The sequence below is a fragment of the Diadema setosum genome, chromosome 18, assembly GCF_964275005.1.
Source record: "Diadema setosum chromosome 18, eeDiaSeto1, whole genome shotgun sequence".
In the NCBI taxonomy this organism is placed as follows: Eukaryota; Metazoa; Echinodermata; class Echinoidea; order Diadematoida; family Diadematidae; genus Diadema; species Diadema setosum.
Window position 1 is genome coordinate 13,716,537 of NC_092702.1, and position 24,009 is coordinate 13,740,545.

General features: G+C 38.1%; 1 protein-coding gene across 1 annotated transcript; it reads right to left on the bottom strand.

Annotated features, from left to right (window-relative positions):
* Nucleotides 1-1,196: 1,196 nt before the first annotated feature.
* Nucleotides 1,197-23,146, bottom strand: LOC140241952 (allantoicase-like). The gene is made up of 12 exons (XM_072321698.1): nucleotides 23,012-23,146; nucleotides 21,251-21,339; nucleotides 20,442-20,504; nucleotides 19,172-19,385; nucleotides 18,374-18,459; nucleotides 17,492-17,612; nucleotides 16,451-16,521; nucleotides 15,682-15,816; nucleotides 14,759-14,863; nucleotides 10,766-10,823; nucleotides 9,686-9,795; nucleotides 1,197-1,383 (listed from the first exon to the last, which is right to left on the bottom strand). The coding sequence occupies exons 2-12, from the start codon at nucleotides 21,305-21,307 to the stop codon at nucleotides 1,237-1,239; spliced, it is 1,167 nt and encodes a 388-aa protein (XP_072177799.1). The 5' UTR covers nucleotides 21,308-21,339; nucleotides 23,012-23,146; the 3' UTR covers nucleotides 1,197-1,236.
* Between the last annotated feature and the right edge of the window lie 863 nt (nucleotides 23,147-24,009).

Genomic DNA, 24,009 nt, shown 5'->3' on the forward strand with positions numbered 1-24,009 from the left:
TTATAAAATGGGCCCGTAAATTCAAGAAATTCAATCTTTTCCACATCATGCATCTGGTACACCTACAATACTATAGTCTACAAGGCTTGAGCCATACGTTTGTATTTTACCGGACGCATTTTTCCTGAAGGTAATTATTCCTTATTTATAACTATGAATACATTATGCAAACAAGTCTTCCTACAAAACGGGCGGGGCAGATGTAATGTTATAGCACACATCCCAGTCAGTATCACTCCATGCTCACCAGTGGAGAGCACTCTCTTAATGCTGATACAGTGGCACACTTTGTAGACTTGCCCCTTTGGAGTTGATCAAAATGAAAATAACTACAACACATTTACACAGACACACACACACACACTCACACACACAAACACATTCTTGTAAGACGCTTCAACGAGGGATATGATACTCTGCTCAAGGTAACCATGCATATTCCATTATTTGTTCTGAAAAAAAAATTGTTTTTGTTTTATAATACATTGTCTAACTGAATTTGAAAACCATACAAAATGACACATTAATTCAATTTAGTAAGTAAAAAAAAAAAATAGCTACATGTAGTGTATAGATCCATACGCAATTGAGGATATGTGCATAAATTTGCAAATTTCCCCATTTGAATAGTGTGAAAACTATTAGCCTACATACAAGTCCTAAATATGCAGAATGGGTAAGTGCATACCCCTAAGTTAGCCCCAGGGCCTTAAGAGGACGCTTTTTCATTTGTTTTAAATACTCTGACTAAACAGGCATATGCCCAGTGTGGAATGTATCCCTGATTGCCTGGAGTGAAACACTACAATATCACTCATTGTAGCCATTTACAAGAGCACACACACACACACACACACATGCACAAGGCAGACATCTTACCCCTTTGTGCGATAATGGCATACAGTGAGTAATATAGTAGCAAACAATATAACAAGATCCAATGTAATTACCAAGTAATTGATTGCAAAGCAACCCACAAAGATCTGCCCACCGCAATACACCCTGAGAATTTTTTTTTGCACCTCATACACCACAATTTTTCTTCTGACATGATTAGATTACACACTGCAATTTGGTTTGCAATTACTCCACATCCTCCACCAAAAACATAAAAAAGAAGAAAATGAAATAGGAAATCAACTGTAAAATGATGGTGACACCTTTCCCACAAATTAATTGACTTTTAATGCAAGATGGAAGACGATTAGCTTAATTGCATCGACAGGGATGGCAACCTCACAGTTTTGCATTAGCAGCCTTATGTCCCCACAGTCTGAGCCTGCTGATACCACCATCTGGTCTCAAGGTCAGCCGGATATGGGTGACCGGTCCAACGGCCCTGACCGCTGAACCTTTGAAGAAGTGTCTCTTATGAGCAGAGAGCTGTATGATAGAAGCAAATATGTTCAGACACTTGTGTAAATAGTATGTGTTACCACACTCTTTTAAATCCATTCATGCTGGCCACATGTATTTATTTTCCTCATGCAATCTAGTATGTAATTCAACTAGAACTATCACTCAATGTGATTAATAGTAGAGCACTTAAGCTCTCAAAATCACGTGAATTGTGCAAAATTTGACTAAAGCATGAAACTTTCACCAGTGTTATTACATACCATAAGATTTATTTTAAGATCGGGAGGTAAGTCTGATTTGACCTCTGATGACCTCCAGAGGTCATTGTACTTTAGATATCAGAATATCGATGTTTTTAGACATTTGTGAATGATATATGTTGTTATGCTGCACTAAATATGCATTTATACCACAGAGAAATCATTTCCAGATTCAACAGAGCACTGACAGGTTTTTACCTTTGACCTCTGATGACCTCCAGAGGTCAATGAACTTTAAATATCAGAATATCGATGTTCTTAAGACAATTGTGAATGATATACGTGGATATGATTCACTAAACATGCATCTATACTTCAGGGAAACCATTTTCTGATTCCACAGAGCATTGACAGGTTTTAACCTTTGACCTCTGATGACCTTTAGAGGTCAATGACCTCAAAATATCATATTGATCTGTGATGTCATTGGTTAATGGTAACCATTGTTAAGATGTACAAAAGCAGTACACCTTGTCTTACAATGAAATTGTCTTCATATTCTTAAGAGCAGACAGGTTTCTACCTTTGACCTCCGATGACCTTGAGAGGTCAATGACCTCAGAATATCAGAATATTCAACTATGACATCATTTGTGAAAGGTCAAACATGGTAAAGATGTACAAAACAAGCATATCTGTTTTACAATGATATTGTCTTCATATTCCAAGGCACACAGACGAGTTTCTGCCTTTGACCTCTGATGATCTCGAGAGGTCAGTGACCTCAAAGTATCAGAATAGTTTGGCATCATCAATGGCAAACATGATGATGTTCTTGAGAGCATTCGTAGGCCCTGCTTATTAACGAGCCATTACCTTTCACCTATGAAAATCACACAAGGTCAAATACCTCTAATGAAATGTGATATCAATATTGATATTGCGATAGTTAATAGTTAATTGTTTATAATGTAGGGCTTACAAACCATGCATTTCTGTTACCCATAAAGTGGCTACTCATTCCGCAGAACTTTTCAGGTAATTATCTAAGTCGGGTATGTGCACAGAGCAAGGGGTGTCGTTCTGTTTTCATGTGGGGGGGGGGGGAACTTGGAAAATATGTGTAAGCATAAGTTCATGGTGCAAAGGAATGAAGCGGAGGGGGGGGGGTGTGGGTGGGGGATTGAATTTTTGCAGGTTTAGACCTGAAATCAGTGATTCAGTGTAGCTCTTGTTTAACGTGTGCGTCATCACTTATATGGAAGTTGATGGGGTGTGGGTGCATCTCACCTACCCCCTCCCAAAGACGAAGTTTTTGATTTTTTAAAAAAGAATCTGATGCATACGTTTTGGGGAATATTCGGAGAATTATGGATCGCCAAAGTGTACCAAGTCTATATGGATGGGAACCCAGCAAGGGCAGCGTTGACGAGGGTAGGGTATTCCACTCCCATTCGAGAGAGCTCTTGTATTTTGAGAAATGAGATCCAACGACCTGGCACACATGCACTTTTAAAGGAATACCTCGAAATTTGTATCAGAAAGGTGTAGTAAGTCAGCCATCTATGGAGGGAGACCAATCGACACAGGGATGTGGGTGGAGGTATCCCCCTCCCACATTATGGAGCTTTTGCATTCTTTTGTTTGCAATTCAATGATCTCGTGCCACTCTTGGTTGAACTACCATTTTGAAAAAAGAAAAGTCCATACCCAAATGTGTAGCCATAATCAATGCATGGAGGAGAGGTTGATACAGCGAGGAGGGTATGAAAGGGGCTGTCCCCCAACCCTTCCCATGCGAGGGAGCCTTTGCAGTAAGAATAGAAATGGTAAAAAAAAAAAAATCTTGTATACACATCTATGATGGAATATTTGGGAAATTATCAGTGAAGGGAGTGTACTAAATCTAGGGGTAGAAACCGAGAAGGGATTGTTAATTGAAAGATACACTACCCCCTCCAACAAGAGGGATTTTTCTTTAATATGTTAGAACTGAAATTAAAGATCTAGTACATACTTTTTGATGATATAGAACAAAAATGGAACAAAAGCACTGAGCGTATATGGAAGGGGACCCAACGAAAGATAGTGTGGGGGAGGGGGTATGCAAAGGAGATTTTGCCTTTTAATCTGGTGCATACTCTAGCTGAAATGTTCAGTGACAATTCATTTTCTGTCAAAAAAAGTGAAAAAAAAATCTGCATCTTAGGAAATAATTGGAGGTAAAGTTTTATGTCCCCACCATTCCCCCTCCCATATTTTCTCGGGAGGCGTGGCAAATGCCTCTTGCCCTACAAAATGAACACTCGTGCATATATAGGAAAGCCTTTTCATCTTTAGAATTCAAGTAAAATATCTCTTTAAAACATTTTTCATAGAATTAGGGAAATCATCATTCCCCAAATTATGTTCGTATCTGTGGAAGGAACCAAGCAGGGGGAAGGAGTCTATTGAAAGGAGATATCCCCTCTCACAGAAGGGAGATTTTGTGTTTCAGAATTAAATTTCAACAATCCGATGCACACTTAAAGTGAAAAACTTGGGCAGTTTTGTGTCGAAAAAGCATAAAAGCATAAAAGCAAAGAAACAAAAACAAACAACAACAAAACAAAACATAGTCCACATCTCAGAATTTAATGGGGTGGGGGTCAACTATCCCTGCCACTTCCCCACCCCTCCTCCAAACTGATGCCCCGGTTTGTGCATGTGTTTTATTCCACTTGTTGAAAAGAAGAGAGAGTTTTAAGAAACAATATTGTTCAGTGGTTGCTATCCCAGTCAGGTAAATTGTTTATCAATAAGGTGATTTCCATCACCTGTATACCTTAAGATGATGTAGGCCTGGTATTTGTTTTGCACGTTATTGCATCTATTTCTTTTTTAGTATTCTCGTTTATATTTTGATTTGAAAGTTGTTTACTTTGCCAGAATTTGTACATAGAAAAAATAATCCAAGACTGAAAATGAAACTGATACATTATTTAATGAATGACATGATGCACATGATGTGTATTTCTATATAACAATAAAAGTGAGCAATTCAAAAGGCGTGTACTCATTTCACATGAACATTAGCGATGATCCTCTGACCTCTGGAGGATATTGAAAGATATACATCAAAATGTAAGAATATTGATGTCTGGTCTCATTGGTTTGTAATGGCCAGCTGCTTATGAAATAATAATTATACCCCCCCCCCCTCAAAAAAAAAAAAGAAAGCATTTTGTGTGTGTGTGTGTGTGTGTGTGTGTGTATCCAAAATTGTATGCAGAGTATTCCACACACAGTTCAATTTTGACTTCCATCTAGGACAATAAACGGTTACTTTTTTTCTCAACTACACTATAATATCAAAATCTATTGAAAAAAAAAAAAAAAACACGGTGGTGGCTGGGTCTAACACAATATCATTCTTTTTCGTTGGAGATCCATGCCGGATGGTCAAAACGAACATAAAGAAACAGATATCTCAGACCTAATTGTTATAACAAAGCATCATATTATCATATACCCAACCCAACCCTCTATGCCCAGACAATGTAAACCACCCCATGGACTTACTTGGAGCTTTAGAATATCCTTTGCCAACAGAGACACCCGAACCTTTGCAGTGCCGACTAAGATCTACCACGGAAGTGATTGTTATTAGCTGTGCATCATTGACAGCAGATCTCGTTTCCTATTCTCTTTCTTCTTCTACTTCTTCTTCTTCTTCTTCTATTTCTTCTTCTTCTTCTTCTTCTTCTTCTTCTTCTTCATTATACTGTGTAATCGTGTAATATTCTGCCATGGAGCCTGGTTAAAGAAGGTATCCAAAGAGCTATATGAAGCAAAAAACAACAAACAAAAGCAAAAACAAAAAGAGAGACATCTGTATCTTTAATAGCAGAGCTAAATATTGAGTATCTCTCTCCTGAAGTGTTTCAAAGAGATACAAGAGTCAGTGGCCTCGAGTAGCGGTCACCTTTTTTGGGAGTAGGCCTACTTTGTGTTCTTGCAAATGATGCCTGACATTTTTGGTCATTGGCCCTTTTTGAAGAATGCGGCAATGAACCACAACTTCCTGCAGAGTGGATGTTGTGGAGTTCTTGATGCAGAACATCATCGCTGAATTTGCCTGCGCTGTACTTTCTGACAGGGATTGCCATTGTAGTTTTCGTTTGTTTTGTTTTGTTTTGTTTTGTTTTAAGTGTGGCTGTAACACTGCTTGTTTTGCATGTGATGGTCATTGCATCTAAAGAGTGCATATCTTCTCCGGATCATTCCAAACTTCATGATGTTTCCCTGGGTGAATGGATCCCAGATGATGCATGCATATTCCAGGACAGTCCTGAGCGGCATGGAGTAGCAAAACACCTGAACTTTACGATATCTTCGTCTGGAGAGAGTCTTTGGTTGAAGTATAGCCTTTTTAAGCTGCTGTGGCGATGTGATTCCAGCTGAGCTTCCCATTGGAGTAGACTCCAAAATATTTTGCACAATCCGCTTTCTCCATGGTTTGCAATGAATGCATATCTATTCCCTGGGTAGGTCTCGGATGGCAATAGCTAGTTGCAATACACAGGATTGCTTCATGTGGAATGCATGTTGGGTCTCACAGTATGTCGAAGTTTTCAAGATGGTCCATGATGTCGCAGCTGTGGACTGTATACTCCAGGACCATGAGTCATTCATCGCAGTCATACTGTAACAACCCACCAGCTTTACACTGGCCAATACAGGCCCACCAGCTGGAAACTATGCAAATATTGCCCATGAGCTGGACACTTAGGCAAACCAGTCCCGGGAAAAGATCTATGAGACCTACACTGAATAGATTAAACGCTCTGTATATCACTCTCGTGGGCCTTGTTTTCCTCGAGTGTCGAGATAATGGCCATATTTGCCTATATTTACTAGTCTGCAAAAACTAACCCAAACATAACAGTTCTATTTGAGGTCACTGCCATCTTAATCATGTTTATCATCAACCAATTGCACAAAATATCAATGTTCTGACATTTTGAGGTCATTGACCTCATCATAGGTCATATGAGGTCATCAGAGGTCAAAGGTAGAAATCTGACTCGAAAGGCTCAGTAGAACATTGAGGCAATTCCTTTTACAAAAATTGGTTTTTAGTGCATAATTATTGTGTTTCAGTTATGAGTGACGCATTAAAATATCAATTTTCTGACATTTTGAGGTCATTGACCTCTGGAGGTCATCAGAGGTCAAAGGTAGAAACCTGTCAGGGCTCTGTGGAACATAAAGACAATTTTACTGTGACAAAAATTAAGTTTTAGTACATCATTACTGTGTTTATCATTAACCAATGACGCAATATATCAATTTTCTTAGATTTTGAGGTCATTGACCTCTAGAGGTCATCAGAGGTCAATTCAGACTTACCTCCCGATCTTAAAATTAATCTTATAGCATGTACTAACAATGTTGAAAGTTTCATGCTTTAGTCAAATTTTGCACAATTCTTCGGCTTATCTGCTCTGCTATAATACCCCCACTTAACACTGAGGGAGTCAGCTCAACAAGCAATAATTACTTTGTATGCTTTTTATTGAAAAAAAAAACCAACAATTACCATGACAATGTATTGTTCAACATTGAATAAATGTATATTTTGCTCACTGATAGTCTCATGTGCCATATCTCAAGTCAAGTGCTCAAAACCTGATAAATAAATCAGCAATTTCTATGATTTTCATTAAAAAATGCTGTTACCATGGCAACACAATGTTTGACATTAAGAAAAAATGAAATTTGCACAACTATATATCATAGCTGTCACATGTGCCAAATTTCAAGTCAAATGCTCAAAAGCTGAGGGAGTTAGGTGAATCCACAATATTTTTGTATGATTTTCATTCAAAATATGTTGTTACCATGGCAACACATTTTCCAAGAATGACGAAGATCAATATTACACAGCTAGGTAATTTAGTGGTAACGTGTGCCAAATTTGAAGCCAAATGCTAAAAAAAAGTGAGAGCTGAATTCCACATTTTTATGATTTTCGTTCAAAATATACTGTTACCATGGCAACGCATTGTTCAACAATAACAAAAGATGAAGTTTGCACATCTTTGTACTACAGCGGTCACATGTGCCATAATTCAAGCTAAATGCTCAAAGACTGAGGGAGTTAACTGAATTCACAGAATTTTTTAATGATTTTCATTCAAAATATGCTGTTACTATGGCAACACATTCTTCAACACTGACGAAAGATGAAGTTTGCACATCTTTGTACTTAAGCAGTCACACGTGCCAAATTTCAAGCACAATGCTCACAGACTGAGGGAGTTAACTGAATCCACAGTATTTTTTAATGATTTTTATTCAAAATATGCTTTTACCACAGCAACCCATTATTCAACAATGACCAAAGACTAAGTTTGCACATCTACGTATCATTGTGTTCACATGTGCCAAATTTCAAGCTAAAGTGATTTGCTCATAAAATGAGGGATTAGTTCGATCCACAATTTTCTATGAAAATATGCCGTTGCCATGGCAACGCATTACGCGATACTAACAAAAAAGGTGTCTTGCACATCTACCTTTGATAACGGTCACATTTGCCAGACTTGGGGTCAATTGCTCAAAAATGAGATAGTTCGATCCACAACATTTTGTAAGATTTTTTTTTAAAATTGCTGTTGCCATGGCAATGCATTATGCAATACTAACGAAAAAGGTGTCTTGCACATCTTCCTTTGACAGCGGTCACATATGCCGAATTTGGGGTCAGTTGCTTAAAAAATGAGAGAGTAGTTCGATCCACAACATTTTGTAAGATTTTTCACAATTTGTGTTGCCATGGCAACGCATTATGCAATACTAACGAAAAAGGTGTCTTGCACATCTTCCTTTGATAACGGTCACACATGCCAAATTTGGGGTGATTTGCTCCAAAAAATGAGAGAGTAGTTCGATCAACAAGTTTTTATAAAAATATGCCGTTGCCATGGCAACGCATTGTGCGCTTATAACAAAAAAGGTGTCTTGCACATCTACCTTTGATAGCGGTCACATAAGCCGAATTTGGGGTCAATTGCTCGAAAAATGAGAGTACATGTAGTTCGATCCACAACGTTTTGTATAATTTTTTTTATATTTGCGTTGCCATGGCAACGTATTATGCAATACTAACAAAAAAGGTGTCTTGCACATCTTCCTTTGATAGCGGTTACACATGCCAAATTTGGGGTGATTTGCTCAAAAAATGAGAGAGGAGTTCGATCCGAAAGATTTTGCAATGGACTGACCGCTCTACCAACCAACCGACCAACTGGCCAGCCGACCTCGGTGATTCCTGTACCCCCCATACACACTATGTGTGGGTGGGGGTATAATAAACAATGGTACCCATGGAATGCAGAATTGGGTGCTGGGGCTGCACTACCTACACTTTAGCCATTGAAAAATAAGAAAGAAAATTCATGAACCTGCAAGTGTACTATACACTAGAAAAAGTAACTCCCAGAGTTTTTGCCCCCCTTTTTGTCACACCTGAAAGGCAATTTATTGCTTATCAATACCACTAGTCATAATCTAATTTCAAGTTTGAAAACCTAATGTCATAGTTCAATAGAAATACTGAAAAATTATGAAACGGAAAGAAAAAATGACATATAAAATATCTTTTCTTGGATGATATCCCACACATGGTAAATCATTTCCACTGTACTCCAACGTATCACTAAGCCTTTAAATTTACAAGAAAATGTTTTGCATTGCAGACTTCATGTGGAAACAAGGAGAGCTACTCTCCATAGTCTCAATAATCTGTCCAGATGTAGATTACTGTAAAAGCTGCTATTTTTGCGAATTTCTCAAATCACTGTTGGGCCGCATATTCAACGACACACAAAAACATTGCCATTTACAGAAGAGTGGCATGCACCTACGACAGCCTCTGTGTCAATTCATGAAAACAGCATCTCGCCAAAATGTTTACGACCTCTTCATTTGCAAAAATATACTTATGCGTAAAATTTACCAGATGTTGACATCATAAGGACTGATACCATTACAGAAAGTCTATGTCAATTTGGCAAACTGGCAAATTTCATGGTGCATCTTATCCGCAACTAAACGACACAAATATCAGCCGCTCCACTCACCTTGGCAATAGGTAGTATAGCTTTCCATCGGAAGGCATCAAAATCTCCATGGGTCCGCTCTGGGCGGGGAGACCTTGCTCGCTGCTCCTCTTCTAGGGTGAGCACACAGCCTGCAAAGCACATATACAATTTTGATTGATATGTCTTCAGGTTTTTTTGTCTCATTTGCAACCCTGAAATACAATTCCTTTCATAAGCTGGTATATTGCAAAGGTAGGTAATTCAGATCTTTCCCTAGAATAATAAGACTGGAAACTTCTTTATGATGGAAGGGGAATAAATGCTGTAGATTTCCAGTGAATACATTTGGTATAAAAGGGGAGTGTATTCATGAGTGGATTTTTCATTGCTTTAAAAAAGAAAAAGAAAAAAAAAAACTCTTGAGGTGTCAGGTTTTGACAGAAAATTTCACACACGATGCTGGAAGACACCATTCTTCAACCATGCAAAATTTTGTGATGTTAGCAAAAGGGATATTGGTGTATGACCTGTCAACGACAGCTGTCATGTAAGGACCACAAGCAACACCACCACCAAATAAAAAACAAGAATCACAGTCAATCTTTTCTTTTCCCATGAAAAACTAGTAGTCACTTTAAATCTCTTGTCATCAGCAATCCATCACTATTACCAAAAATCCACTAAAACACAACTTCTTACCTGTCACATAATTTCTTTTTGTTTAGTAGCAATTACTTCACACACACACACACACACACACACACAAACCCACACCATAATCATCTGTGTGACTATGATAATCTCTCAACATATAACACTATTAAACAAATGAAGGAAACTTGAGATGACAAAACTGTGACAGGATAGCTACTAATCAGGTGTTTCATGATATCACAGAAAACTTAGGGTAAATACACTTTGGATTTACTCAGGTACACATTCATCCAGTTAATTCTCAATGAGAAAGGCATCAGAAAATGTTGTCATCACAAAATGTGTGTGGGTAGCCAAGACAAGTAAATCCCTTCAGCTGCTGCCTGCCCTACTTTTCTCTTTGCCCGTACTCTAATTTCAGACATGACTGAACATAGCCATTGTGACTGCATAATTATGACTCACCTTCAATTGTGCATGAGTCTGGGAAGTTGCCCTTGAAGTGATTGGTGTCCACTTCAATCTGAAATGTCCATAAAATTTCAAATGTTTTCAGCACAACATTGATATTGGGTCACAGTCACATCATGCAAATCAGATTATGTGATGATGCCATTGCCTCATTAGTCTTTGCCACTGACCTGTACAAAAATATGCACTAAATTTCTACATATGACATGAATTGGAATTTGCATTACACCCTGGGCATCAAATTATCTTTCAGTAGCAATAATTTAGTCGCAATTAGAAGACTCTTCTTAAGAAGGGGCACAAGTATTTCAGATTATCTCCCCCCCCCCCAAAAAAAAAAAGAAAAAGAAAAAGAAGAAAGAAGTAAAATACATTAACCACTGATTGGTAAATTGCCTACATCGACATAAATAAGCAATGAATTAATCAGTACCCACTGCATGCTGTAAGGATCCATTTCATTAATTTGAAGAAAGATACATTTATCTTTCTTTTAAATATTATTCCATTGTGATGTCATCATCTACTAATATAACTTGCATATAATGTGGTTGCAACTGACATCACTCTACCTTGACAACGGTGCCATTCCATAACATTCTAATTCTTATTTGAATTGAATGAACTGTCTGTTAATGCTTATTTGGTCCTATTTTTCTTTTGCTATGGCTAACTTGAAGTTGAGAGGAGCATTTCACTTGCAATGGACTACAGGTAACATCCGAGTACAGCTAAACTGACATGAATCATATAATAATGTTCATTACTACAACACACACACATACACAAACAAACAACAACATATGCACAGTACACACATTTTCAGTTTCCAGGCATCTCTGTGGAATAATACGCCAATCTACTGATGAAGCTGCAAATATGCATGGTATAACTAGAAATGTCGCTATGGCGACTGGTATGCCTCCGCCATAATGCATGGTTCTCCAAACAGGTCTATAGCATAATGTCTTGACAATGTGTGATGACAGTTTCACATAAATGGCAAAATATTAAAATGACAGGTTTGTCACAAATGCATTGAATGTTCACTTTCCTTGAACTAGGTTTAATTGGATGAATATGGCTATACTGTCTCAGAGTGCAGGTATTTGTGGATTTGTACCCAACTTTTGACCCTTTATAAGTTTAAAGAAGAAGTGAAATTTAGCACTTCCACTTGACCTTTGACCTTTGGCCTTTTGGCAAGAAACTTCCAAGAGAATCTGTATTGGGTAATACATGCATACACTAAGTTTCAAGAAAAAAATCCTGCAGGCATTGCATAGATAAGAGGGAAATGACATTTTGATGAGTTGACCTTGACCTTTGACCCCTGACCTTTGACCCATAACCCCTAAATTCCCTACATGATCACTGCCAGTCAGTATATGCATATATGCTAAGTTCCATGAAGATACCTTGAATTATTTGTGAGATATGGAGAAAAAAAATGAAATGTTAACATTTGGGCAAGTCCAAGCTATTTGATCACTCAAGACTGAAAATTCAAAATGGGTCAATCTACATAAACTTGGTATCTTTTTAAAGCTAAGAAGTTAAAATACATGAATTTCAAAAAGAAAAAGTAAAAATCCTTCCGCATAACCAGCAATAAATTAATTAATCTGCATAAATTAAAATTTAGAGTAACGCGTGGGACATTCAAAAATTCTGCATTTTAAAATATATCTTTTAATTTTTACAAGTTTTTACGAAAATAAGTATGGTCACCTTAAGTCTGACTAACAAGTTATCATGACTGTGATTTTCAGTTTCTCAACTGATTAAATATGCAAATGAGGGATGGGCCAAAATTAGCATGTCCCACGCGTTACTTTTTTAGGTCATTATTTCTCATTTGCATAAAAGTTAATGATTTAATTGACCTGAAACTTTCAAAAGACCAAATTCACAATGGACCTAATCATATCCAAGAGATAAAAAGTTAGTCTGATAAATCTCATACTTGCAATTTTCAATTAGATTTAGTAACGCGTGGGACATTTTAGTAACGCGTGGGACGATTTGTGTACAAGTCAGTGGAAGTGTACTAAATCTTAGTCTTCTATGGGAAATGTGTACATTATTGAGGGATTTTTTGTAATTTTCTGAATTCTGACTTGAAATTTGGTGAAAAACTCCACTTTGGATAAATAATTCACAAAAGATCATTACATGCTATTTTCAAGGTCACATTCAAAGTCAAATGTTAAAAAATAAAGGATAACACAGGCATTTCATATTTTTTATTATATCTATTGTTTTGGTGGGTCTAAATCATTTGAATTTGCAAGAATTTATTAGAAATACATCTATTTAGATAATTAGTACCCCATATTAAAGTTTCTCTGAGCAAATGTGCAATTCACATCACAATATTCATAGTGACAAAAATGTCCCACGCGTTACTTGTCCCACGCGTTACTATACCTATCTTTCTATAATTGACCTTGAGAGAAAACAGTTTCATGATTTTTTCTGAAATGTTTTGTTTCAGGTACAGTAATTGTTGTAGGAAAAGATGTTTGTAATGATTCTATAGTATACCAAGTATTTTCACAATAATTGAGATAAAAGTAAAAGAAGAAAAAAAGGACAATTTTTGTGGTCCCACGCGTTACTGGAGAATAAATTTGCATAAATTAAATACTGAACGCGTGATTCTCATTATTTCTATTGTTTTGAATGAAGATACCTACTAGCTATCAAAAGCAACCCAACATATGAAGTTTCAATCTTAACAGTGCAATATAGGGCTAAATCTTCTTGTGATGTCCCACGCGTTACTGGTGCAAAATAGCTTGGACTTGCCCATTTTCACTTGACCCTTGACCTTTGACCTTATGACCAAAAACTCTCTCTGGGCAATCTTCATTTGGTAGTTCATGTATGCACCAAGTTTCAAGAAAGTATCTCCAGGCATTGCATAGATATAGGGGAAATAGTGAAATTTTGAGCATTTGACCTTGACCTTTTGACCTTTGACCTTGAACATGTGCGCCCAAAAGTTGATAGGCACAACTTCGCCCACTCATACATATACATGCTAAGTTTCATTATGATACCTCTAACGGTTTTTTAGATATGCTGTCCACAAAATTGATTACGGACGGACAGACCACCCGAAAACATAATGCCTCCAGGGACACTTCGTGGCAGAGGCATAAAAATTGGACCTCTGAGCTGCAAATTAGATGGAAGAACAATCCAAAATCAAAACAAAGAATGAAACATCCCGTCAAAACCCTATTTGCTTCCTCCTAAGACCTGACCAAGGATGCAAATTATGTGCTGCCGCTCAGGTACTTTCAATGTGACATTATACAAATAGTGAATGGTCACTACTGCGATGGTACAAAATTTTGCACGAGGTTAAAGATAGATGTGCTCTATTCAACAAAGCAAAGCCAAGTTGAATGATACACCTCATTTTTCACCCAGTGCGAAATCTTGTTCCACTGCAAAAGTAAAGACCATACACTACAAAAATGAGTGACAAAATACGCAATTGTAAGTGCGCGTGCAGTTGTTGAGTCCACGTGGCAAGCGTTTGCTTATTGTGACATCAGAGCTACGCAATGGAACAAAAACTTTCAAGTCTGTGAGCTTAACATGACAGTCAATAGATATCGGTGACGTCAGCCCTGTGATATCCATTTTGGCTTGAACAAAATTGCATAGCTGACAGTGAAAGCATGCAATGGCGCTTTTAACTGAATGTCATGTGATGAGCAATCAACCAATCGGATAGGTACATTCTTTTTAGATGTTGTATTTTAATCCTAAAGGAGGCCAGTGTGATACTCCCATAATATTCATTGCTGACAGCCAGTTTCATATCATCCCTGCAGATCAGCAAATGTCAGCCTGCCAGACTGGCAAACAGGTACAATGTATCAATCAAAGATGACTCATCAGATAAACTCAGATGCTTGTGGACAATATTCCCTTCTAGACTAGCACTCCAGATCCCATCATGGAACTCACCTTGTCTATAATGCCCCGCGTGCCAAGTCGGAATACACACCAGTCGCATCCTGTGTACTTCAGGACACCATTCTCACCAAGTTCTAACACAGCTGGTCTGTCGAGCTGTAGTGAGATATCCAAGTACACAAACGGCAACATTTGGTGCCTCTATTAGGCTCTTGTGATGATGTGTCACACACAGACACACACACATACACACACATATGTGATCTTATTCAATGAAAGCCTGATGAAATTTCTAGATATCAACATTTCTGATTTTTTTTTTCATGATTTTGCATTCTACTGACATTTAAGCTTTCCAAAGAACACATAATTCTGCTCACTTAATTCCAAACCACTTACCACAGAAACAGTGAGAGAGCTGGCAACAATTTGATGAAAACTGGCTTTGAAGACTGGCAGCAGTAAGGCATGTAGAAGACCAGGCATTTGAACAAAGTAGGTGAATTCAAATGTACATAGCCACATAGATAAATAATATTATATATCTTTGTCCTAGACTTGTGAAATATGCAGTGAAATAAACTTTTTTCAGTCTCTCTGATGTTACCATAATTCAAAGTTACCACTGCCTGGTAAATTCTAGGTTACAGTGTACTTCTGTCCCTGTGAAAAGATTTAAATTCAGTGGGACTGGTGTGCAGATGCTTTGTGTACTGAAATCTACATATTACAACAAAATGTCCACCGCAAATGACGACATACCTGAATACCTCATCATATTGGTACATGGGTGCATAGCAGGTAACACATTAATCCTTGGGTAGATATTTGTAATAACTACAGGCACACAGAGATCAATCTAGGAATATTTGCATACCAATTTCACATAAATAGGTATAAAGTGGTTTTGCATTACAGCTCCACAACTGGAAATTCAAATTAACACCAAGCATCTGATTTTTGAGATCACAAACCTTTCTGGCTGTCTCCCATCCATCAGCCATGGTCACAGAGCGAGCCTTGGTGATGAGATTGCGTGGATGGCAGAAGTGGGCATTGCTGTATCCCACGCAGACTCCTCCATTCTCTATGGCAACGAGGTCAACGAGCTATGTGGGAGAGCAGAGATGCATGCAAGGACACCAGAGCAGTGTGTGAGCACCAGTAGCTTTCAACAGTACGTAACCACACAAAATTTGCACAGTCTATCAAGGCATGCAAATCTCTGCTTCTTGACATGCATATAAAGCAAACCAGTGACATTTGAATGCTCTTCATTTTTGAAAACAGACGTCCATGAACAGTTACCCAGAAGCGCTTGTTTAACAGAGGCCTTGGAAATGACACTGTCATAATAACCATCATGTTCATTATATTGATACTGTTAAAGGCCTTATTACTTCCTCCTCAGTCAGCAATTAGCAGAAGAGAAGCCACACACACACACATGCATATAAGTATAAATTTCAAGGCTCAGCACTATTCCTTCTTCTTCGATTGGGCCACCAAAACACATGATTTCTTACAAAGTGGTGGCCTGACATCTATTTCTGGTACCATGTGATCACCTACTTTGAAGCGACTTGAATCAAAGGAGAGGGGGACAGAAAAGCGAGTGTGTGTGTGTGTGTGTGTGTGTGAGAGAGGTTTTTTTGTTTTGTTTGTTTTGTTTGTTTGTTTGTTTTTTAAAGAGAAGGCGAATAATCTCATTCACAAAGTCGTGACATGTTATGACAGCTCTACCTCATTGGGCTTGATTCCTTCCCATCTTGGCTGAGCCTCGCCATAGACCCTCAGTCTGGCTATTCCGCCATCTGTGGACACAAGAGGGTGACAGACATTGTAAAACAAGCATGTAGCAAGATCTCTGCTCTGCATGTTCATGCAGCAACACGATTTGCAAATGTATACTTGGTACTTTGTATCATTAGCCATACACACTCGACTTCCTTTGTACAAGTCATTACTACTGTGCTCTAATAATTATATGCACTCTGGAAAAACATATTGTAGAGGATACACACATTCTATCCTATCCTATGTTCTGGTATTACATTTCACCATGAGCTAACATGAGGAAACAAAACAAAAAACCTGCAAATTTCTATAAATCTAGTTATACTGTTTGATATTGTGGTGTCTTCAATGAACAAAGTTGAGCTTTGCAAACTCAGCTGTAACCTAATAATGCAAAAGGATGAAGAAGCCACAGAAGTGAGGACGACCAAAGAAAATGTGGAAGGGACAGGTGGAGCACGAGCTTGGGAAGGTTGGCACGAGATAAGAGGCAGCCCCAAAATGGGCAAGAAGGCATGAGAGAGAGAGAGAGAGTGACTGCTGCTAGAGTGGGTAAATCCAGCCACCCCTGCTATTCGGGAGACCCGGATCAAGACTGGACAATGATGAAAAAACTCAAATGCTTTACACAAAGTTTTTAAAATCACACTGATGGTTACTAGGATACTTATAAATGAATATTCTTACGCCAGTAACTCATTTCCAATATAGTTCAGCTTAACACTATTGTTTATGATAAAAATGATTATGATGACAAATGCAATCACTCAAGGCATTTCAAACTTGAATGACATTCTAAGTTAGAAATGTTATTCTTTTCTTTTCCTCTTTTCCCTTCACCATCACTCCATTTCCAAACAATAGCACACAGTGGTAGCATGTAACATCATGCAGTTCTGATACATGCCCCTCCATGTGACACTTTTTATCTGGTCTCTACCACTGAGGTCATTCTAAAATCCTTCTGCAAGGGAAAAATATGCTCACCTGGAAACATATTGAGCCTCAGGTGGGTCCATCTCTTTGCGCTGTTCACCCGGAAGTAGTTGTGGCAGGTTTCTGGGATGCCCGCCCTCAATGCCTGCATTGACACTAGCTCCTCCCAGTCCTGTGGTGAGATGTTAGGGGGAAAAAATAATAATGTGTCTGTTTGAAGGGATATGCCACTCCATGATGATTGTAATGCATTTAACGAAAAATATAAATGAGATGAATTTTACACATGCCAGTGAAATTAGACAAAATTTTAGCATGTTATGGAATTCTTATGTTTTAAATGTTTTCTAGACACAGCCACACTGGTCAACAGTTTAGTTGAGGCATCACAAATTGTTGCAGTTTTTTCTTTATCCAGCAATGACAGGACATAAAAACCAAAATATTGAAAAATTCATAACTGTTGAACAAACTGTCAATAATTACTCAAACTTCACTGATGTGTCCTTCTTTCAGCATCTACTAAATCTCGTATACGTTAGGACAAATCCCCCATTAAACAAACATCTGTGGCATTCACGCGTACTTGTACATTCGTATCGAATTTCAATATATTAGCAGTTGAAAAACATGTCCATACACATATATGCACACCTGTGTCTGTGCATGGATACACAAACATATACGCATTGTTCATATCTCCTCCAGAAAAAAATTTGTGTCCAGCATTATCAGTGTAATACTTCACAAAGGTGCAAGTTTGGCTGTTCAACTTCTCAAAACGGCTGTCAATGTACTAACGACCAAGACCATCTCCCAACTGAGGCAGCTAACAGGTGCTTCCCAGAGTGGCAAATGAGATTAAGCGAAACAACAGGTTACACCATTTTGGTTTTCCTTACACTTTGAAGCGAAGCATTCAGATCCACTGACCTCTGTATGCAGTTTCTTCATCTCATCCAGTTGCTCCTCATTGGCCTTTGAGCCCATTTCACTAGATCGCTGAGGAAAGTCTTCATCTGAAGTGAACAGGTGGAATGGGAGATGACATATTGTCTCATGTCAGTTTGGGGCTCTTCAGCATTCTCCTTCCATGGCTCTTTTCTTTCCCTATAGCTCCTTTCCTCTCATTGGTTCCTTCTCTCCATGACTCATTCAATCACAAATGACACAACTATTAAAGTGTACACTTAAGATATAGAATGACTCCTGCATATCTTACAACTAAAAGATCAGTTTAAACCAACTGTCAGATGTGTGTTTTCTTTCTTTCAAATTATGCCACAACCTAATTTAAAGGCTTTTTTCATTTTACTACTTCCTATTCCATGGCAAAGAATAGCTTGCCTAATTGAAAATGATGTCTGCTCCTGGGCACAGGTAATAGCACCTCTTGGTGTTCATATAGTACAGAAAAACCAATAATAAAATTGGATCGATATTTTTATATTTTGGGTGTTCCTAGATCATGTCACTACATACGGTGTTTTGAATTAACCCATTGTGTCCACATGTCTTTTATACAAAGAAAAATTGTATTCTTCTGGTTGCTGCTGTTTCGACCATTTGTGTGGTATTGCAAGCTTGAGTAAATAGCTCAGAGCTTAAAGAACTTGAAATATAGAAATCAAGAAATTTACACGTAGCAATTTGATTTGGGCTTTCATGGCGACAGATCACACAAACATAAACACACACACTCACACACACACACACACAAAGACTGTTCACCTGACTCAAGGCATGCTCCTTGGATGGACATTCTGGGTGTGAAGTTTCCAGTGAAGAACCTGGTGTTGACGTCAAAGCCATGGATCACACCAGGGATGCCAAGCTTAATGATGCACCAGTCGTGACCAGGAATGCGTTTGCGTCTTGTTTCCCATCCATCCATTCTCTTTCCAAAGAGTGTGAACTCCCCCTCCCACCATACAGGGTCATTGTCCTTTTTGTCACAAGAGTAGAGTTTGTGAAAAACATACCGTAATGCAACTTGACACAACTTTGCATAGTTCTCATAAAAAATTCTGACTCTACCATCATATCACCTAGATTTTTGGTCATTGTCTTCTTGCAAACCATAGAAATTAGCATTTGTACAAGTCTACTGTGGACAATTCTGGACAGAAGTCATACTCCTGCAGCTTTCTAAACATTGATACGAAGTTAGCCACTTCAGTCTGAATTAATGTTGAATATTTTTTATAGGTAACATGTGATGAAGTTTGTGGAGGAGTTATGGGTGAATCTTTGACAGGGTATACTACACTCTTACCATTATTATTATTATTACCTCCGCAAAGGGAGGAGGTTATGTTTTCGTTACTGTTGGTTTGTTAGTTAGTTAGTTTGTCCGTGTGCAAAATAACTCAAAAAGAAGTCAACGGATCGGGATGAAACTTGGAGGAAAGGTTGAGAATGACACAAGTAACAAACAATTAACTTTTGGTAGTGATCCGAGAATTTTGGGGGAATTTATGAAGGATTTTTGATATTTTGGCAGGTAGGGTCAATGAACTTGGGAGTTCAGGCTGCGCGTATTTGAGGTTTGCATGCGCGCACTAAAGTGTGTGCTCTAGTTTCTGCTAGGGCGAGGCGCACCGTGCAGCTGAGGGTTTATGACATAACAAATGCTTCTCTATCGGGAAATCGGGCGATTTTCAGCACACAATGCTGTAAGTACGTACGGGTGGAAATCACTGATATCTCTATGGAAGAACAAGATCAGTGGTGGAAATGAGCTGCATGCTTGGCGGAGGTCTGTGCTCTCAGAGTGCTTCTTAATTCTCTAGTTATTATTATCATTATTATTATTATCACTATTATCGTTACTACTACTGCTGCTACTACTACTACTACTATTTATTATCATTATCATTATAATTAGTGGTCATCATCTTGTTAAAATGGTTACAAAGGCTAGGATCAAAAGAACTACAAGGTACAGTGGCTAAACAGAGTGAGTAAACACCTATTAAAAAAAAAATAATAAAAATCTTACCTGAATCAGATTCTCTGCTACAGCAAACCAGTCATCTGTGGCAAATAGAATCTCCCCACCAACCTGCAGGGATCAAAAATGGTTGCAGCAATGTGAGAAAATGGTTTCCACAGCACTTTAAGGAATACTGACAAGCTTTATACAAAATGTAAACCATAAAATATCTCAAGTATAAAGATGTACAAATGCAATAAAGTCTAAGTATTGATTAGGAACTATTTCGCCACGACACACGACATATAACTAATTCTAAAATGATTTTTAATGCGAATGTGTCTCCAAGAGGGGCTTGATACAAAGTTGGGGACTTTCTGAACGATTGCCTTACTACGTGTACACCGTAGAAAGTACTAGAACAAGCGCAATGTGTTGCTGTACATGTGTACTATTTTGAGTCTTTCCTTCACAAAGTGTAAAACCTTGCAAGATACATTGTAGAATACTTGTTTCCTCAAACAGTAATAATATATATTTTTGCCATGTTTACAATCATATAGTTTTCTCAGGAAAGAATTCAAGAAAAAAAAAGACAAGACCCCCTTAAAAAATACACACACACACACACACACACACAAACACCTCTAGTAGTAGAACTAGCCCTTCTGTACTACAAGAATGCATAGAATTATTTTTCTCGTTTTTGAACACACACATACGCACAAAAATATATATATATAAAAATATTCATATGAGTCACCCACTGTATTCCACATGTTCCACATGTATGAAATCAGTAATCTAGCGAGAGAATTACCAAGGAGCAAATGGGGCTTGGCACTGAATATGATTAAAAATGTATATTAGCCTACCTTCTTACAGGCAAGGTCATTGAGCTCCACAAAACTGGGTATATTTGTGCTTGCCATTACGACTGTTTCCCTCTCTTCCTTTCAACAGCCTGCAATAAAACATGACAGCAGTGACATACAAATTGTACAATCTATATGATAAATAGAGGTTCTATGTAGTACAAATAATGCACAATGGTAGTGATGATTTACAAGATAATGATGATGATAATGAGAGGAGGAAAGAGAAGATTGAAAACAACTTTCATTGATTTCATGGCACTCATAATGATAATCATCATCTTTAATTTCATGTTTGGGTGATATGTAATTCAAGACTGTTCCATGTTTGAATGATATGAATGATACTTAATCCGAGATTGTGAGACTCTGAGAGCTAATCCTCAGTAACAAATCAAAATCTTTTATTTGTTGTTTCTTTGCTCTCATAGCAATTTGATCTAGAGGGATGTAAATGTGTGATGTACATGTACCCTTCGATATCGCGATAATAAGCCAACGGCGGACTGTACCATAAAACAGACAGGAAGCAGAAGAGGAAACCAGTGACATCACACAAGACTCAAGAGTAGTTTTTTTTTTTTTAATACTAGCAATCTCCCATTTCAGTTAGGCCCTCCCCCCCCCCCCCCCCCCAAAAAAAAATGGTTTGTTTGCCCTCCGCGACCGACCGAAAATCACGGAAATTTCGGTTCGGGTTTTTTTATTTATTTATTTATTTTTTGCTCTTTCAAGTTTTTTTTTTTTTTTTTTCACAAATTACATGTTCTGCAAATTTATGAACGGTTTTAAACCCAAAATTATCCATTTTAAGCTAAAGAAAGAATGAAAAAAAAGTCTAAAAATGTTTTTTCATCTCATCGACCCATTGTAATCATGTTCGGGCTGTGCGGGGCCGCAGGCTACGTTTTATAGCATGCATTGCATGCTAGCTAGCTAGCTACCGTACTAACTGCGACCAGCAGCCCCATACGCATAGCGTAATGGGGCTGCGTACTGTAGCATCCAGGATCATGACAGGGTAGTATCGCGGACAAATATCAACTTAAAATCGAAAAATTTCTTCAATTTGAAGACTTACCGGTGAAGTTGAAGTATTGATAACAGGGTTAGTGAAATGTTTGGTTCTGCCAATAGTCCCTTTCTGTTCAAATTGATGACTTAATGTGACTCGGTCGAGAGGAACCTGGGAGAGCTCCACTGAATTGACGGCCAGCGCATGCGCACACAGACATCTTATCCAGTCGATGGATTTGAAATTTGTGCACATGTGATGTGTGCGCATGCGCTGGCCGTCAATTCTCCGAAGCTCTCCCAGGTTCCTCTCAACCGAGTCACATTAAGTCATCAATTCGAACAGAAAAGGACTATTGGCAGAACCAAACGTTGCATGAACCCTGTTATCAATACTTCAACTTTACTGGTAAGTCTTCAAATTGAAGAAATTTTTCGATTTTAAGTTGATATTTGTCCGCGATACTACCCTGTCATGATCCTGAATGCTACAGTCCGCAGCCCCATTACGCTATGCGTATGGGGCTGCTGGTCGCAGTTAGCTACCGTACCGACCGTGGCGCAGTGCAGCGCGACTGCCAAGATAGCTACTTTTGCAGCATCCGTTACCAGCTGTCATGGCTCCAAAACTGTTTGGAGTTCAGTTGCCAGCATCTCACTGGAAGGTACTGTTTTGGAGCTGTTTGCAAAATTTAACAAAGATGAACGTTATAAGTGTTTGTCAGTGAGTGTTTCTGCCTTGCCTACCGGGCCCTGGCAAGACGTAAATTTGAATGAATCCCTTGGGAGTTTTTAGCGCCACATCCTGTACAAAGTTGAACTAGAACTCGAAGTATTGCCAGAAGGATGAGTGTATTATGAGATGCCCTGCCAAAGTTACAAAATTACATGGATAAAAAGGGTATTAAAAAAACAACAACAAAAAAAAACGACCTACCGACCCTCTTGGGTTTTGACAATTAACCCTATTCTAACTGGGCTATTTGAGACCAAGTTTTTACTGAGGGGGGGTCAATTTGACCCCCCCTTCAGATCTCGGCCGCCAATCGTGCGATCGCCGCGAAATTTTGCCTGAAGATAGAGCTGGATGTAAACTACAAGATAACATGGTCATACAATAGAAGAATATTGCCTTTCTATTTTTAATAAATTAATTATGCAAATTTGTGCATGAAATCATATTTTCACCTATAACTCCATTAAAAAGACTGCAGGATTGCTAAATTTTTGTGTCAGAATTCCTCAAGACACATCAAACAATTTTCTTGAAAAAAATTAGCACAATCGAAATCAATTTCTTTTGTTTTTTATTGTTTTGTTAATTTCTTATGTATTTTATTGTTTTTTTGACCTTTTATTTTCTATTGTTTTTTTGCCAAAATTTGTTGCAGGCACTTTTTCTGGCTTATCTACACTAGAATTGATTAATTTCAATGGTTAAAAGTTGAAATAATCTAATTTATATCAATTTAACCAAAAAACACAATTTGCATTGGATTTGCACACGATATCATGAATTTGAGCTGTTTTTTGGTTGACACGCATATGCAAAACATTACGTAACTTCAAAACGGTGTACCCGGACGTCGCAAATTTGGTCTCAAAATATGCGGGAGACTTCAATGAAAAAAGTCGTGAAACGACGCGGCAAAATCTTTGCGCGTTGCGAAATCGTGGCGCGAAACGTCGAGGGGGGGGTCAATTTGACCCCCCCCCAGTTAGAATAGGGTTAAGGGCAAACAAAC